This window comes from Suillus fuscotomentosus (genome assembly GCF_016647785.1).
Source record: "Suillus fuscotomentosus strain FC203 chromosome Unknown F5891scaffold_23, whole genome shotgun sequence".
Classification (NCBI taxonomy): domain Eukaryota; kingdom Fungi; phylum Basidiomycota; class Agaricomycetes; order Boletales; family Suillaceae; genus Suillus; species Suillus fuscotomentosus.
In genome coordinates, this window is record NW_024539535.1 from 542,787 (window position 1) to 560,964 (window position 18,178).

General features: G+C 48.2%; 6 protein-coding genes across 6 annotated transcripts; 1 reads left to right on the forward strand and 5 right to left on the reverse strand.

The window, feature by feature from the left end:
- Window positions 1-203: 203 nt before the first annotated feature.
- Window positions 204-2,518, forward strand: F5891DRAFT_1172773 (uncharacterized protein). Its single transcript, XM_041365606.1, has 2 exons — window positions 204-711; window positions 768-2,518. The coding sequence occupies exons 1-2, from the start codon at window positions 694-696 to the stop codon at window positions 2,322-2,324; spliced, it is 1,575 nt and encodes a 524-aa protein (XP_041226787.1). The 5' UTR covers window positions 204-693; the 3' UTR covers window positions 2,325-2,518.
- Window position 2,519: 1 nt separating this feature from the next.
- Window positions 2,520-3,477, reverse strand: F5891DRAFT_1030511 (uncharacterized protein). Its single transcript, XM_041361571.1, has 2 exons — window positions 3,227-3,477; window positions 2,520-3,163 (listed from the first exon to the last, which is right to left on the reverse strand). The coding sequence occupies exons 1-2, from the start codon at window positions 3,374-3,376 to the stop codon at window positions 2,585-2,587; spliced, it is 729 nt and encodes a 242-aa protein (XP_041226788.1). The 5' UTR covers window positions 3,377-3,477; the 3' UTR covers window positions 2,520-2,584.
- Window positions 3,478-4,034: 557 nt separating this feature from the next.
- On the reverse strand, window positions 4,035-6,128 carry F5891DRAFT_1030515 (pheromone A receptor-domain-containing protein). The gene is made up of 5 exons (XM_041361572.1): window positions 5,755-6,128; window positions 5,348-5,701; window positions 5,159-5,296; window positions 4,661-5,105; window positions 4,035-4,601 (listed from the first exon to the last, which is right to left on the reverse strand). The coding sequence occupies exons 1-5, from the start codon at window positions 5,840-5,842 to the stop codon at window positions 4,256-4,258; spliced, it is 1,371 nt and encodes a 456-aa protein (XP_041226789.1). The 5' UTR covers window positions 5,843-6,128; the 3' UTR covers window positions 4,035-4,255.
- A 1,092-nt stretch (window positions 6,129-7,220) lies between these two features.
- On the reverse strand, window positions 7,221-9,066 carry F5891DRAFT_266683 (pheromone A receptor-domain-containing protein). Its single transcript, XM_041371141.1, has 6 exons — window positions 8,970-9,066; window positions 8,730-8,918; window positions 8,505-8,681; window positions 8,316-8,453; window positions 7,827-8,265; window positions 7,221-7,776 (listed from the first exon to the last, which is right to left on the reverse strand). Exons 2-6 carry the CDS (start codon window positions 8,833-8,835, stop codon window positions 7,290-7,292), a joined length of 1,347 nt encoding a protein of 448 aa, XP_041226790.1. The 5' UTR covers window positions 8,836-8,918; window positions 8,970-9,066; the 3' UTR covers window positions 7,221-7,289.
- Window positions 9,067-9,128: 62 nt separating this feature from the next.
- F5891DRAFT_1030527 (uncharacterized protein) lies at window positions 9,129-10,966 on the reverse strand. Its single transcript, XM_041361573.1, has 2 exons — window positions 10,577-10,966; window positions 9,129-10,528 (listed from the first exon to the last, which is right to left on the reverse strand). Exons 1-2 carry the CDS (start codon window positions 10,929-10,931, stop codon window positions 9,573-9,575), a joined length of 1,311 nt encoding a protein of 436 aa, XP_041226791.1. The 5' UTR covers window positions 10,932-10,966; the 3' UTR covers window positions 9,129-9,572.
- Window positions 10,967-12,124: 1,158 nt separating this feature from the next.
- Window positions 12,125-13,882, reverse strand: F5891DRAFT_1030528 (pheromone A receptor-domain-containing protein). The gene is made up of 5 exons (XM_041361574.1): window positions 13,539-13,882; window positions 13,313-13,492; window positions 13,127-13,264; window positions 12,642-13,080; window positions 12,125-12,595 (listed from the first exon to the last, which is right to left on the reverse strand). Exons 1-5 carry the CDS (start codon window positions 13,735-13,737, stop codon window positions 12,334-12,336), a joined length of 1,218 nt encoding a protein of 405 aa, XP_041226792.1. The 5' UTR covers window positions 13,738-13,882; the 3' UTR covers window positions 12,125-12,333.
- Between the last annotated feature and the right edge of the window lie 4,296 nt (window positions 13,883-18,178).

Genomic DNA, 18,178 nt, shown 5'->3' on the forward strand with positions numbered 1-18,178 from the left:
CATACAGCGCCGCATTTTGTGCACAGCTTCCCTTGTTTTTGTAAACTTGCGGTATATAAATATCTCGCTTGTAAGGCACTTTGAAGAACTAAACTTGTAATCCGGCAGCATTACAATGGCCCTTCTTGTTCCCTTCTTCCGACATAATGCACATAAATCAGGGAGCGATTCTTCGGGCCTCACAGAGTGATCCACATTGTAAATCACTTCCTGCTAGCAAGTGCAGAATTATCCAAGTTATGTGAAAGGTTCATCTTGTTTGGCAAGAGCCTTCAGAAATAACAGTACCAAATACTTCACAACGGCACCTATGCCAAGATTGACCGATGACCGGGACCGGTGGAGGTGTCAGGCTGGGTGCGCCATGTATATGTCAACGGCGTCAAATCCAAGCCTGGGTCGTGCGCGCGAGCTGTTCCTCAAGAACCAATCCTCTTGGCATGTGGTGGGTACAACAAGGAGCCAATGACAAGAGATCTTCGAAGTTATCCCATGCAAGGGTTAAACACGTAAAGGTGGAGGCGAATTACACCTAGATGGAAACCGCATTGCAAAGTGCCCCATGAGCCTCGTGCATTTCTTTTCTTCTCCCCCTCAAACAGCGACTCCTTCAAAAAACGGGACTGCGATAGCGCAAAACTGTCTCAACCAACAGCCTAAAAACACCATCAAGGCGTTTCTGTCTCTGCTGCCATGGATCCAAAAATACCGGTATGTGGCACGGATCTATGGCACATATATGAACTTGACTCAACTACTTCCTCCAGACATCTATCGTACGACTTTTCCAGACGAACTGTGTTCCCTCTCCAATGGATACGCAGCGTATTAGCTGCCTCCTCGCAGAACAGACGCTTGAGCTTGAGCTCATTAGGAAGGAACTAGATCGCGCTCGTGCAGAGGTTTTGCGCCTCGAGGCTAAACATTTTGGAACTATGGAAGTGGTCCAAAAATTGGAAGCGCTTAGATCTCCCGTCCGCCGCATGCCAATAGAGATCATGACAAAAGTCTTCGAACAATGCGTTCAGGACGAAGAAAATCAGGAGCCTGATCCTCTTCGGGCTCCCTTGTTATTGTGTCAAGTTTGCGGCGCTTGGAGAGACCTCATGTTCTCCCTACCTTGCTTGTGGAGGAGACTCAAGGTTGGGTTTCCATCCCTAACGCCAAATTGGGAGAACGTCATGCAATCGAAAATTATGTCCATGCACGTGTGGATCTCGCGCGCGAAAGCCCTTCCGATTTCCTTAATCCTCCAGCATCCGAGCAGCTCTCTGATCACACCGGGTGCTCTTATGTCGCTTGACAAGGAGATTTTGACTCTCGGATGCCGCATTGAAGAGCTTTCTCTCAGATTTTCACCATTGGCACTCAGCTCCTTGTTGACATTCACCCAAAGTTCACTCCCGCACCTACGGCATCTTGAGCTTCATAACAGCAATCCCCTTCCTAGTAGTAGCGACAACCCACCTCTATTGTTTCTTCATGATGCACCCAACCTCCGCAGCCTCTCCATTGCGTGGGGTAGTCTCGACACCGCCCAGTTCTGCGTCCCTTGGAGCAAACTGACACAGTTGTCTCTTCAGTATGACGCCAGCCCCTACTGGAATCCCGTCCACAACGACTACCTCAATCTGCTTCGTGAATGTCCTAATCTCAAATGCTGCTCTATCGGAATAGGAATGACAATACTCGATGCTGATACAGATGCGGTTGTACCTGTTACACTTCCAAACCTCGAATCAATGAGAGTACGCCTCTTCTGCCAAACGCTCTACACTCGCCAGTTCTTCGATGCGCTCCACGTACCAAAACTGCACACATTTGAATTTCAGAACGTCAGTCTTTCTATGGGTGCGTTCGCTAGCCAGACGGAACCCCTTCCCTTGATCTCCCGAAGTGCGGAGACTCTCGAGAACCTATCCTTTGACACAATCAACATCCCAGATGTCGACATGCTCTCGTGCCTCTCCCAGCTTCATCACTTGAAACACCTACGTTTCCTGCCTGGCCCTCTTCAACTCAATCACAACCTCGTGGACAGCCTCATTTTATCCGGAGCGCCTCAGGGCACCTCCATCTGTCCTAGACTCGAATCATTGAGTCTCAAATGCTCAAAGCGTGTTTCTACGGACAGGGTGACAGAGCTTGTAGAGTCGAGGTGCAGTGCTAGTCCGAAGTTGGAAGAATTTTGCCTGCAAATCGCAGCATTTGACTATGGGCAGGATTCACGAGACAAAACAATTATCGAGCTGAGGGAACGTCTGAATCAATATGTGGAGGGTGGATTGCAGCTCCACCTAATGAAGGCAAAGCCGACGGGTTGATGTGATGTTGACCCTCAGTTATTAGTTGTGCGTACCACACCCTTTTACTAGCTTCTCAAAAGTCTCTTGTTCTCTCCATCCCCATTCACGATTACTGACGCATTTACATATCCCGTACCCCTGATGATTATTTCTTGCCTCGCGGAGCGTCTGGTCAAGATTCCTTTTCTTCTTTCATAATCTCCTCACAATCCAATGATAAAGAAGTTGCTCTTGTTGTATTTTAATGCTTTGATAGTGTCTTGAATAGATGACGGTGATTAGAACAACCATGGAACCAGTCTATAAGGTACCCTGTTCATATAACTTTTCCACTGGTCTCCGAATTTTCCCTGCAACATCGCCTCCTCCTTCTGGATTCGCCCGCGCAGTCCGGAATAAAGCAACCCAAGCAAACCTGCCCAAAGGCATCCCAAAGTCAACCTGACCCCCTGGTCTGACGAAGGAAACACGCCCGAACAAGAAACCATCCACGACAGAGTGTGCAAATGGCAAAGCAAGACGCCCAGAAAAACACACAGTCCACCGGTGTAGCTGGGGTGTCGAACGATGGAATAAGGGCCAGACGTGACCAGCTTGTGATCCTGGCGGATACTGAGTTCGAAAGTGAAGAACCTGCCTAGCGTGGAATAGCACTGGGAACGAATGGCGCTGCCGATGACGCTCAGACAACACCCAGCTACAAGTGCTGCAGACGGCGTTGTACGGTCCGAGCTCGATAGCAGACACAAGTCACTGCGGACTAGAAGGGCAACGAGCGATTTCGGAATCGCGGTCGATTCCTTGCCCGTTGTGTATGCGAGGATGATGTCTGACAAAGCGCAAACGCCGATGATGCTCTTGGAGGGCAAATGTTCAGTTAAACATTGGCAAGATATTCTGGAATTCGCGCAGGGAAGTACCTTCATCAAAGTGTGTATCCAAGGGGTGACGACTTCCAAACCGGTGGGATTCAAACGTTCCTTTGCAGAAGGTCTGGGAGTCGGGGGTGTTATGGCATAATACTGCGCTCCTGTGGCACAGACAAGGAGGCAGATCTTGGCCGCAACCATACCGTCACTGAACCAAGGATAAAGACACAAGCTACATAGCCTCGATACTGTCACCTGGGGCACATCGTGAAGTCTCCACGTGTCTTTCCACGATGTCTCCGCTGGATGTATGTTAAAAACAAGGGTAAACACTCGTTCTTCACCTGCAAGTACAACTCCCATTCCACACCTCATGTGCCCGTAACACTACCTGAGCACGACGGCCTACTTTCTGGTACCTTCACATGTATCACTGCGACGCCATTAATACTACCAGAATTCATGACCCTAGTCGGGAATCACAAGTTGGGGCCTGGTCGCATGTTCACCACACTCACGCTGTCACCAGAAACCATTTCCAATCATAAGCCTCGTCCAAACCAGCACAACAAAGGATTCATCAGATGAACTAAGACGAACCGGATCGAAGCAGCCTTCTGGATCCCTTAGATGGCACGACAGATCTCAAGAGAACTAAATTATCGATCATCACGCCAAGAGGACTGCGCACGAAGCGTTGATGAAGTGCATTGGTACATAGTCAGGCCTAGGAAGCACCCTGCAAATCAAACCATATCTCCATCCTGTGTTGACGATGTTTGGGTGATTGTTTTGTGGGCGACTGTTTTGATCGCCGTCGGGTATGAAATCCCAGCGTACGTACTCACGGATCTTTCACTTCATTTGAAGATGTTCGATTCGACCTACGAAGAATGCTACATCGTCTAAATATGTCCCGACTCATACAAATAGTCATAAGGTACTTGATGGTCGTGGGTATCAAACCGATAATAACCGAGTGGTTACATCCCGACTCCGGAAAGCTAACAATACAATGAAACGATGATACAATGAATGATAGGACAATGTAAGAAAGCCGATCTCTGGTGTGAATATGGATCATACGATATCTATTGAATTACGCGCCGATTCAGGTGAGTCGGCGACAAGCCGGGGAACTGAGTTGATGTCAAGCGCGGGGCCTGCAACCGCAGGTGCGTTTGGCAGTGGGACTGTCTGACCATCAACAGGTGTGGTCGGAAGCGACTCCTTTGATACCGAACCCGCGGCGGTTTGTGTTGGTATGTACGAAGCCTCCTTGACATCGTCGAATGCCATGTTAAACTCGCCAACGGAAATGCTGGTGGAGAATGAATTAACAGAATCGCGTTTCTTTTCGGTACGTTGAACGACAAACACGGGCAAAGTGCCAGTGCGGCTGTTGTATGCCATCCCTGATTTTCCACTGGAATAAACATTTGCTCGTCAGATCGCATCATTGAGTGTTAAAGTGTGACAACGTACCCAACAGTCCAAGACCCTTGCGACACAGTACCAGCGGTCGAAAGACCCACGCGCTTCGCAACCGAAACGTAGGCGAGGCGGTAATTCTTCCTGGCCTCATCGGCGAACCCGAAGAAACCAAAGAATACGAATGCGCAGACGATGAGGAGCCATCGGCTGAGCTCGAGCGACAACACGAGATCATCGTTCAGGCGCCAGAATTCTGATGCAATTTGTTCGACGCGAGAGAAGTCGTAATGTGCGTTGGCCCAACTGATCCAGGGGTAGACTGGTTGGGCAGTAGCATTGAGGTAGACGACATAGGCACCCATAGGAACCGTGCATAACATCTCAATACCAGCAAGACCCATGAGACGGAAGTAACGACTGGAACTCAGGTTCTTGTTTACAGAAAGGAACTCCATGAACTGGGCCCTACGCTGGGCTAGTTCGACAATAGTGCGGACTGCAATACAAAATGATCAGCGTCGGGATAGGCAAATATCAGAACAAACGTACCGCAATAGTAAGCGGAGATGCATCCAAGGATCAAGGGCCATGTAAATACCAATACAAATGCAGGAGGGGTGTTAAAAGTGGCAGGATAACAGCCAATTTCCTCAAAAATATTGAACCGATGTCCTTGTACGATATATTCTGGAGTATTCTGTCAATGGCAGTACGACTCCATTCGACAAACGAACGTACGCAGAATCATCTCCAAGACGGGGATACCAGCACCAATAGCCAGATCGGTCATGATGTCGCGTCTCTTCTGCGCCCTTGTCTTTGTGACCGAGGAAACTGATGCGATGTGGTAGAGACGACGGTTGATGCAAAGCGAACAAGCGGGGATGGCAACGGAGCTCCCGATCATGAATTTCGCGGCTACGAAATAAACATGAGTCTTGGCAGCGAGAACAAGAGGAAAATTCTGACAGATATCACACCACACGGGAGCCCAGTTAATCACATTCGCCCTCCAAACGATGGAGTTAATGAACTGGATTAGACACGATAGACCGGTCCAGATCATGTAAAGACAAGTTCCAGTGTTCCATGCTAAAGCATTGGTCAGGTCTTGAACGCCTCAAAGATAATATATAATGACTGACCTTCCAAATGCCAGGGAAGCGGAATAATGCAACACAAGAATCCGAGGAAAGCAAACATAGAGAACACCCAGTCCGGTGAGTTGAACATCTTAACAACGCAGTTGCTGACGCGCGACGTGAAGACAGGGGCGACTTGTTCGGAGGACACTAGCTATCCTGTGATGGGGCTGAGCAGAGGGAACGTGAAGCTAGTATTCATAGCCTTGGGAAGCCAAGCTATTAAAGCCTTCGAGAGCACAATCCGCCTTGTCGTCTAATTTGGACATCCCCTTGTGTCCGGGTGTAATAAAATTTGTTCAAACTTTGAACACTTTGCAAATATCGGCATTGCCTTTTTGACCCACAAACTGATGTCTATATATGAACATATGTTTGTTTACCGAAAAGGTAAAGCGAGGAAGCGCGAGGGAAGTGCGCTCAAATGGCGCACCGAAGGGCTTCGATGACAGAGTACGGCATGATCCGACGTCCCATGATCATTAGATATCAGAAAATCGACTGATAACATAGTCAGAGCGTCCCGGAATGGAAGTTGATACACATGTAATCGTGGTCCATTAGCATTGTGCGATTAAATAGGACTGGTCAATGATAATCAGATCCACTGGCGAATTCTGCACTCACTAACATCCTTGTTCTCATTCAAAAATAAGTGGTAAGTACCATGAGGCTTGAACTTTGCGGGAACTTTGCCATTCTACATCTGAAATGTAGAATACAAAGTGTTACCAAGGAGTAGGGTTGAGTTGCGCTGAACGCCGCCGGACAATCAAGCCCGCCGCAGCAACTTCAAGGATTGACAGCAATTATGCAGCACGGATGGTGTGGGTTCGCAAGCAAAAGGATTCCTAAACGACGGCCCTCATGAACGCTATAAGAGAGTCTGTAACAATAGCGATAATCCAAAAGCGACGGACAATAAGAGCGGTAGTTGCCGTAATCGAGCGACTCGGAGAATTGCCTTTTCAGTATGTTTTCTGCGTTTCCCATCAGCATGCTTCCCCTGGTCCATGTCGCTATGTAGACGAATGAAGACAGTTTACTACCCGGCGTTACTTCAAGATTGAGAATTCAAAATCTTTAATATCTCGACGACAAAACTGTCATAAGCACAGCGTTGGTTACATTGAAACGGGCCCTCAAGTTACTGTGACACCACAACAAAGAATCCATACAATTGAAAGCAGGGAGAGTAACGACAAATACATCATAAAAAGTCGGCAACATATTGCGTTTGATACTACCCGACATAGGGGCAATGAGGTCGCCGGGATAATAGATGAGATATGTAAGAAAAAAAACGGCCAGTCAACATTCCGATACACGTTGTTATTGATACAGACTATTAGTGAACCTAAAGCACACCAACACAACAGAGAAAGTCATACAAATATTTGAAGGCGAAGAAAATAACAACAAATGCTTCAGGACTCGGGAACATGCAAGCAAAAAGTCAACGACATATTCTGTCCGACACAAGGTCAATGACCGCGAAGGACAACGGAAGGGATATACGAGAAAAGAAAATTGACAGCTCAATATGCTCCTTGGACTTCCCTGACCACTGTCATGTAGACAGCGTTACGATTCTTCGGATTCCTCGAGTAATTGTGCGGCACTGCAGACTCATAAAACGGCGAACCTTCTATGTGGATAAAGTTCATGCTGTGGGGCCTTGCTGGGCGTGGTCGAACAATGACTGTCGATGGGGGTTCTGGCCACTGCGTCGAAGGTAAAAACAGTTGTTGCGGGTCAAAATTTGATTGGAGAGAATTGTGTGACGACGAGATGACAGAGTAGATGGAAGGTGAATCTAGAGGAAGGAGCGCGGGATCAAGGAATTCAGGATCTTCTTCCAATCGTTTCGCATGTGTAAGGTCGAGTGATGGGGGCCGCAAGGGGGCAGGCGAAGGCGGAAGAGGTTTATCACATGGATAGCCATGATAAGTGCATGCTGTGATAGATTGAGAGGTGGTATTCTTGAACTCGAGGACGGTCAGAGACGGAACCGGTGTCAAGTCGCTGATGAGACGCATTCAGGAAAAACCTGCTAGTGTTACAAAGGAACGTACCCTTCTGCCATAGATGTACCTTTGAGTTCAGCGATACAGGTAGATCGTCTCTGAAAAAAGCTGAGAACCTTGCGCATCACCTGTACAGCCTCACGCAATCGACTGCGCCCCTCCCCTCCAAGCACAAACAATCCGATGAAGAAGAACGATTGGGCGACCATGATCGCCCATTCAGTGATGAGCATCGCAGTGATTGATTTAGGTGTCGCAGCGGAGCTGAACGACAAGACCTCCGTCAAATCTCGGGTGAAGTCCGCCCACGGAGCCAGCCCTGAGCTTAGATTAAACGACATGGCTACTACAGTCGCGGCAATAGTGCAGATGACTTCTGAAACGGCCATACTGACGAGCCGAATGTAGGCTCCAGAAGTGAGCGAGGAAGATGGACGTGTCCTCGAAAATTGGACGCCATGAAGGAGAAAGTGACGCCAAGTAATGCCTGCAGAGGCTCAGCTTCGTAAGGATACGAACCGTAGTGAAGTCACTTGCCACAAAAAATTATAGTAAGAAAAGAAAGTGCAAGCGGCGGTATCCAGACCACGAACAAAGCCACCACAGTGGGATATATCGCCGAGCGACATCCAAAATTTTCATACACATCAAAACGTCGAGGTTGAACAATTATATCTATCGACGATGTCAATAAACATTGTGGGGAAACCCGTGGCAGGTACGCACGCAATGCTGCATATACTAATGGAACTCCGAAACACATTAAACATTCAAGTAAGATACGGCGTCGCTTTGTTACAGAGGCGGATGCCTGACAGAAAGACGCCATCCGTTCCAGGTGAATACAAATGCAGAGGCACGCCGCAGGTATCGCTACATTTACAGCTGTTACCAGCGCTGAAGCTACAGGAATTATGAGCTCTCGAATGGAATCGATATCAAAACACTCACTAATGTCACACCAGAATAAAAATGGGATTTGGTAGGCGCCAGTCCACTGGAGGGCATCTATAGCATTGATCGTGTTTACAACAAAGAGCCAAATTCCAATAGACATTGCAGCAATGTTGCCAGCCCGACAATACCAAGGCAATGGAAAGAGAACAAGTGCCGCGGAAATGAACGAAAGTATTGGTATCTCTGTTTGCATTTCAATAATGAAAGAAATCTGGGGAGACAAAAAGGGCATACAGATCTCTGTGATGGCCTGCTGCATTTCTTTTAATCAGCGAGCTGCGCCTTTGACAGCAGTATGGGATTAAGTACAAGGACACGATGCCACAAAATCTGTATACTTGGCTTTTCTAGATCTGATAAGCTCTCGGCCGAAGAAAGTACAAGGACACATACCATGGCATACTTCACCGAGGAACACCCATATGATAGGGGATAATTACAATCAGAAACATCAAGCAAATGCCCCGATAAGGCATGTTCTAAAGCTTTAAGCTTAGAAGACCGTGTGATTTTTGTACGAGGGAAGCTGTACAGGTAACGGTATAGAAGAATAAGAAAATGAATCTCACCTGGTACAGACGTCTGTGGTAAATTATAGAGCAGCCTAAACTTCATGGGAGATACGACAAAAGTCTGCTTACAACGGGATATTGATACAAAATTCGACGCACGAGCGTACAGTACGGTTATTCCTGGATACCATAATAATTATGAGGCAAAATGGATCACCCTCGGCATATCAATGCGGGGATAAAATGCGAGAAAACGTGGGAACAAGTCCATGCAATGCTAATAGAACAATTGTTGTGAAAAATGGGCCTTGAGCGGTAACACTGTTTAAAGAGAGGAATTGGGCGCGTTGGGCGCATATATGCGTCCCATGAGAAGATACGCCACTACCCGACGGACAGGTAGGGTTGCAAGATCGCCGATGCGCAGGGCGAATTTTAAACCTGGAATACGGAGGTAGGGAAAGCGATATGGAGCTCTCTTGGGTGTGAAAGTGGCGCCTTCTGGTATCGTCTCAAGCTTAGTGCCAGTACGGGAACGACCGATTTTGGGGGAAGGACGAGGAGATGGTGGGTGTTTGTCTCGGCGAGAGCTGCGTGCCCACTCAGGAAAGACAAGTCCAAGTGGTTCAACCAAGGTTGCGTGGAATGCGGAAGCAAGATTATAAGATAAAGCCGAACCGTGCACTGAAATCTCCTTCCTTTCCAGTAACGCTTGCATGTTCTGATCCAACGTCGCGAGTTTTGATTCCTGCGCCGAGTAGAAAGCATCATTCTTCCTCTCCTGTTTCCGTAAGCATTTCTCTATCCCCTCGACGGCTCCCTCCACGTGGTCAAAAACGTCTTCGGTAAGAACTTTCACGGTGTCGTTACATTTATTCAGCTGAGTCTCTAATTCGGCGACGCGCGCAATTAGAACTTCAATCTGCGAGTGCGTGTCTGGTGAGCTGGCTGGAGGGTAGTGAACGACAGTATGCAAATCTTGTGTGCGTTGATGGAGACGTTCTACCGCGTGTTTCCAAGGTCGAATACCGGTGGCGAGAATGAAGAGGGAGGTACTGAACCATGATATAGTCTCCGGACCGGCCACAGATATGATGACGATACGAAGGATTGCGACTCCGAGTAACGGCGATAATACAGTGAGGAACAGGTAGAAAAACTCGAGCTTGCGTAACTCTGATGAAGCAACTTCATGATATGGATCTTGCTCAGATGTTTGACGAGGTGGGAAATCAGGGGAACGACGTCTGGGTCTCGAGAGATGATAGAGGCTCCACGGTACTGTGTATACTTATATTTTCTGTTTCAGAATGAAAACAAGGCACTTACCTTCGATAATTTGGTGCAAATAGAATATCAAGAGAAGGATGAGAAGGAAATTCTTGACGTGATCTCCTCCTGTCAACCAATTTCCGATGGGCGAAACTAGCGCAAGTATGACCGAAAGGTCAAATTCATACCACCCCTTACTACTCTCGGGTTCAACACCTGAGGACCTTTCCGAGCTCCCATTCTCCTCACGCGGAGGAGTGGCCGAAGGGAATCGGGCAGAAGTTCTAACCGATGGGGAGGGCGTGTCGGAGCCGGAAACATGACTAGATTCACTCTCTGACTCCTGATCAAGCGGGGAAGACAGAGCTCTTGTGTCAAGAAATGATCGTTTGACCTCCGGATAGTGGTCCATGGTTTCGTGACTGAAGTTGAGCGATAGGCTTGATCACACCGAAAGAATGAACCGTCCCAACCGCGAGATATGCAGATGAGTTTTTCGTCGCCTGCTGCCGAGTGCAAGAGAAAGTGTGGTACGGTCGCGTGAGCGGGGAGGTGGGGGAGCCCATAGGATTATATAATCAAGAATGACATTCAATTTGCATTTATGTCACTTGATGTAAATGCAAATTGCCGAACTGCCGTTCAGCTTCAACGTAAGATTTATCGAGAGCATCGAGAGCATCGGAGCTCATGCGATTTGAGATAGTAGATACACCCCTGTCATTATCCGGATTCATAGACTTTCAAATGATACACCCACAAGTCAACAGGTGATACATTTTTGGCAGGAAAACGTTGGCAATGAGTCACCGTCCATCACATTTTATCCTGCAAGAAAGCGCAAGTGGGCCAAATTCATACCACCCCTTGCTACACTGAGATCAACACTGGAGACCTCTCTGAGCTCCCATTCTCTTCGAGCGGAGGAGTGAACGAAGGGAACCGGGCAGAAGGTTTGACAGACGGAGAGGGAAATCTCGCTAGGATCAATCTCTAATTCATGATCAAGCGGGATGATGAAGTCCTTGTGTTAAGAAATGGTCGTTTAATTAACCTCTGGATAGTGGTCCATGGCTTTGTGACTACAGTTGGGCGTGGAAGCTTAATCGTGATCGAAGAGATAAGCCGTCCGGGGGGCAAGATATATGGATGAGTCGGTTGTCGCCTGCTGCCAGCCTCGCGCAAGTGTTGGTCAGTAAGTACTTAGCAACATACGATAGATCAAGCGGGAGTAAGTCCCCCGCGAACAGGGCTCATAGATGTCCTACATAGGGTCTTCGACCCCGAAGGACAATAAAATCGATATTAATAAAAAAGTACTTAGCAGATCGGCGGCTCGAGAGTCTTGGGGCTAGTACCGGGTATCCCCGACATGATTGGATAGACGATGACACATCGAGAAAGGAGAGCAGACTCGCTTGCGAGTGACGTAGCAGATGGTTCCAATGTATTCTGGAAACTCGATAAAAGTCTGAAGACCAGCCGCTTGAATTACTTGTAGAGCAGACCCTGCAAGCACGAGAGTGGCCGTGAAATTTCTGAGAACATGCCATCCTTCAAGCTTCAAGCACTCGCAGAATGCGAACAAACTATGATTGAAATGATGTACAAATGAGCGTGTTGTTGTGACATGAAAAGTAAGCAAATGATTGTGTACTACAGATCAGGATAATTGAATGAATGTGGAAAGTGAGACGCGTAAAGAGTGTACATCATGTCCATGACATGAACTATTAGGAAACGTAGCATGTATCAAACGAAGAGGCTAGGCGCTGGCCTCAGCAGTCGCAATATACGAGGTTAGATCGGAAGTGCTACACCATTTGGTGAACATCTGGAGAGTGATGACGAGTCGGGGAGATATCAAGAACATAAGAAAAACCAGGGTGAGTTGGAGGTGCGTCAAGCGTTCGGAAATCCTGCATAGATCCATACGCTCGTGCATAAGAGGCAGGTGCGGGAAATTTAGAAGCTTGCTTGTTATGGGGAAATGGGTGATAGTCGTCGATCTTGTCGTCGAACCTAGTTCGAGACGCGGGCATCCTCGGTAGTGATGGCAAAACGGCACGAGGACACCTGACAATAATCAGACAAGGAATCAATGTTGAAAACAGATACATACTTCGCGGGTGAAACAGAGCCTAGAGTGGTTTGTTCGATCCTTTGCTTGAGGACTTTTCGGCGGATCCACACTATGCATGCAGTGTATTCATTCACAGCGTCTTTGCCGAAAGCAAAGAACGCCACGAAAATGAAGGTGGAGGTGGGAACAATCCACCATATGATATAAAAGTTAGTGAGAACGATCTGCGGTGTGAAGGCAGTGGCATATAGGTCGATGCGTGAGAAGTTCGAATGCACATCATCCCAGTTCGTCCACGGGCGCATGTCCACTGTGCTGAACCAGAGGGTGTAGGACGTGACCGCGATGTTCCAGATCATTTCTACGACTGCCATAAGCATTAAACGGAGGTAGCGAGAAGTTGTCAAGCCATTCCGAGACGTATCAAGGTGATGTGCGAATGTAAACCGACGTCGCATGAAATGGACGAAAGAAGCACCTGAAATAAGTTAGTGAAGAAAAATCAACAAGGAAAAAAAACTCACATGCAAAACCAAGAGCAATCGTGGATAACAGAAGTGGAGGCACCCATATGAGAAAGATGGCAGGGATTGAGACGTATGTTGTTGGACGACAACCGTACTCCTCGATAATATCGAATCGATGACCTTGCACAATATAATCTAGCAAAATGGTTAGCATGGCACAACGTCTAAAAAAACTGCTCATACGAAGTCCCATGAAACACATTGGCAGTCCAAAACACATGAATAGTTCGAAAAGCTGGCGGACACGTTTGTCGCTCAACGGACTTTTGGCCCGATGTACCGACGCGACATGCTCTAGATGGATGCAGATGCACAGGCAGGCGGATGGGAGGGCAAATGTAGATCCAATAATGATTTTACTGGCTCGAAGGGGGTTAGCAAGGGAATTCACCATCAGGATTGAACGTACTAATGTCACACCACACTGGGATGACGATGTTTACATTGTTAGCCCAGATCATGGCATCGACACCATACACGACATTGAGAATGAAAAGCCAGGCAATGATAGAGAGAGTTGCGACATTTTGGGCTCGCCAATGCCATGGCAGAGTGAGGAGAAGTGATAGAGCTGCGAGGAACGCGACTGGTGGAAACTCCGGGTGCATGATGAGAGTGAAAGGTACGATAACAATGTCTCATCAAACGAGACACCAAGACGTTTATGAGGCCTTGAAATGTGGATCATAATGTGTAATCTGATTCCACTATATCACTATTGAACAATGGCAAAGGAGTTCAATGTGGATCGAGACACAATGTGGATGACCGAATATGGTAATTCTCATTCTTGAGTCCGAAAATGAATACACTACACCCGGCGTGGCACAATTTGCAACTCTACCGCGGTCAATTTATGATTGCAAACCCTGAGTCTTTCCGGAAGAAGGATCACCATAATTCACAAACAATTTCACCATCAGGTCCGCCGGTAAACCTGATGACACAGTCTCTGGAGGAGACCCACTTATCATTTGATCCGATTGTGTGCTGCTTGGGCGGTGGTGCAGCAAACGCAGGTACTTAGCATAGGATAGCACTTTTGCATAACACATTACTCCACAACTCTCCGGACATGAATATGTTGAGATTGCTCCTCCCTCACTAAGCGCCTTGAAATCGATTGTATCTAATGGAAGCAGTGTGGTCCGTCCGCTTGCGTGCAATCCCATTTATATATTGTCGCTCATGGGCGACACCTACCATTCCTTTCAAGGAAAATGTTAATGATGAATACGGAATAGAAATCCAGAAAATTTGTAAGAGAACCACAAGGTTGAACGTTGAGGGGTGCCCATGAGGGACGATGTAGCACCAATGTGAACATATAGGACCGTACCGATAGTCCAGAGGATCGCGAAGGGGCAATGGAAAATGTAGCAGGCATAGCATTAGTACGTTTCATAGTACTGCTCATACAAAGTCCGATGAAAACCATAGTCCAAGACTCCAAGGTGTATTGATAGTTCGAAGAGCTGGCGGTTGCGTTAGTCGTGCTGCGTAGTAATCTATCAAATTGGACTGATACACTTGAGTGAGCGCCAATGCAGACCCTGCGATGGCGCTGCTGATTCGAAGGTCATCAGCCACAAGGGCACTTCGAGATTGAACTCACTGATATTGCACCACACCAAGATGGCAATGTTCACATTGTTAGCCAAACACAGTAACTTCGATATCGTGCACAACATTCAGGACAACTTTAAAAAAGTAAGGCCATGACAAGGAGAGTTGCGATATTTTGGGTTCGTCAATGCCACAGCAGCTCGAGGGAGCAGCAGCAGCGACATAATTGCGAGGAACGCAACTGGCGAAACTCGTGTGAGTAAAAAGCGTGATGACAATATCCCACCAAAGGAGACACTAAGAACGTCTATGAGCTCATCATATTAAAGGGCGGACAAGCAAGAGTTCAACTTGAATGATCGCAAATTGATGACCGAATATGGTAATTTTCTAACCCAGCCGCTGAGCTGACCACAAGTGACCACAGTACGCTCATTGTTTGTTACTCCGCGACATCTTCTACTCCACAATTGCAGAGTAAATATCATTGTTCCCCAACATGGTATAAAGGAAGACAAAGCTTGGTCACCATGACTGCCAATTTTCTGCCCTTTGTAATAACTTGCGCCTAGCACCCAGGCTAGTAACCTTTGTCGCGCCACTCAGCGCCACCTCACCGACATTAATATTGACGTTGGCCTTGCAAGCCTTCTCGCGCCACCCATTTATGCGCTCACAAACAATTCCGCCGTCGGGTCTGCCGTCAAACCCGGTGACAGACTCATTCGACGTTCTCGAGTCCTTATCCTTTCCTGAATCTCTCACCTCCCATCCCGCTGAATCAGTCCCTTTGGAATTTGAACACGCCTACGAAACCAGCAACACTAGCTTCTATTGTACCATTGCATGAAGCATGTGTCACAGATATCGGCGCCTGTACTGTTTCGAAAACGATCAGTGATGTACGCTCGCCTTCATTTTCGCTCGTTCGTCAGGCTGATAGATCGACGTACAGCTTATGACTTTAAGTCTTGCTTCGTTCGCAAGAGACGAATGGGATCTATCTATTTACTTTCCGAGGCTTTGCTTTATTTGCTTCATTTGTCATTCGTTCACAGACACCGCTTCGTGGCCACTATTACCCCAATTTCGATCTTCTCTCGTGGCCTCCTTTTTCTGCACCCACTGACCTTCCCAAAATTCCCTCTTATCTTCGTCGACTTTTCACAAGTCCTGGCACTATTTTTTTTCGTCTTGCACGTATGTTGACATACATACAGACGACTCGACTCATTTCGTAGTCATTTACACTCCTTAATCATCACGGTCACTTTACATCTACGTACGCGACACCGTCGAGCAAATAGCTATGGGGTGAGATTCACTCTCTAAGTTATGTCATGTACTAGACTCGTGACAAGTCCTTGCCACGAGGCAAGCGGGCCGCATAGTGAGAACTAGTCACCAGTCTAGTCATGTACATCTGTTGGGTATTCGTCCAGACATACTACGTTACGCGTATATACATTCAATATGACTATGCAACAACACCATCACATTTTCCGACAGTCGTGACTTGCTTTCAACGGGTGTGAAGGTCAAATTCCGAGCCCTCACGCCGAAGGCCTTCAGTTTTTATGTATATTTTAAAGGCGTTTATGACGAGCAAGAGGGTCACGAGGAGTCTAGAACGACAAAGACAAGATCTCAGTTGTCTCGAACGAAAACTCCTATAACGGTGCGTCTACCTAGAACGACAAAGACAAGCTATAACTAACATTAGACGCGTTGTAAACTCTAGGGACTTGTTGGCACGTACATCTCAGTTGTCTCGAACGAAAACTGAGATGCACCTGCGGTACTGCTGGTAATCTTATAGTAAGTTGGTCAGGTACTGGAACATATGAATGAGAGACTGAAAATAAACTAGGACGCGAGCCGACGTCATACGTCGCTCGTCTTCGTCCGTTTTGGCGCGCGCTCGAACCATTCTCCCCTTATCACTCGGATCCTTCGGACTCTCTCGACTCGGATCTCCCCCTGGCCTCGGATCTCTCGGTCTCGTACTCCAACACTCCCCCTCGAGCGCAAGCCACGCTCATCATCGTTCGCAACTTCTGGAGTCGCGGTCTCGGCAGGGCCTTTGTAAAGGCATCGGCGATGTTGTCCTCGGAGGGGCAGTAGAATATCTTGAATGTGCCGTTCTTGATGTGGGAGCGGACGAAATGGTATCGAAGGTCTATGTGTTTGGTGCGTGATTGGAACTTGCCGTTGGACGCTAATGCGATGGCAGCCTGGTTGTCGCAGAACACGGGGATAGGATTGGGGACGGGGTCGTATAGCTCCCTGAGGAGCAACCTAAGGTAAAGTAATTCGCGTATCACACTGGTCAGGGCGATATACTCAGCCTCTGCCGTGGATAGCGCGATCAGTGGTTGCTTCCGGGCACTCCATGCAACGGGACCTCCGTTCAAAAGGACTACGTACCCGGACATAGAGTGCCGGTGGGGTTGTGATGCCCAGTCCGCATCCACGAAGGCTTCAAGACCTCCGTCCGTCGAACCGAGCGTTAGCTCGAAGTCTCCCGTGCCCTTAAGGTAGCGTAGTGCCCTCTTGGTGGCCTCCCAGTGAGGCCTACCAGGATTGCGCATGAATTGCGACAATGTCGCGACAGGGAATGCTATGTCCGGCCTGGTGCTAGTGGCTGCATACATCAGCGAGCCAATGGCTCGCTGATACGGTACATCGCGCATGGCCTGGATCTCCTGCACCGTGGCAGGTCCCTGGTCAACGGACAAGGTGAGTGTAGGTTCCATCGGCGTCTGTGCACTCTTAGCGTCTCCCATGTAGAAGCGCTCGACGATCGTGTCCACATAGGCTTTCTGGGAGAGTGTCAAGGTACGTGCGCCACGGTCTCGCGTTACCTTTAGCCCTAACAGCCAGTTTAGCTCGCCCAGGTCTGTGATTTCGAAGAATTTACGGAGCTGGGACTTGAAGCAGGTGATGTGGGAGGCCCAGTTGGCAGTAACGGCCATGTCGTCCACTGAGACGGTGATGACGACGTGCTCGTCCGGTGCGCGTCTGTAGTAGACTGCCTGGTCCACCTTGGACCGGGCGAAACCTATCTTCGCAAAAACTCCTGCTAACTCCTCAGCCCACTCAAAACCGGCCTGCTTCAAACCAGGTAAGCTCCTTCGCAGCCGCAACACTTTTCCTCGCTGACTCTCCGTGAGGTAGCCGGGTGGCGCGCGCATGTAAATCTCCTCCTGGATACTCGCATAGAGGTACGCACTTTTTATGTCGACTTGGTGGATTTCCCAGTCGTTCTGAGCCGCCATCGTCAATACAGTGCGTATGGTGCTCATGTTGGCTGTGGGCGCGAACGTGTCGAAGTAGTCGACACCGAACTGCTGCTTCTGGCCGTTGGCAACGAGTCGTGCCCGCAGTTTGAGTTTTTCACCGTCGGGTCCACGTTTCGTGGCCAACACGAAATGGCAGGGGATGAGGTTAGCGCCGCGAGGTAAGTCTACTACTTCCCACGTC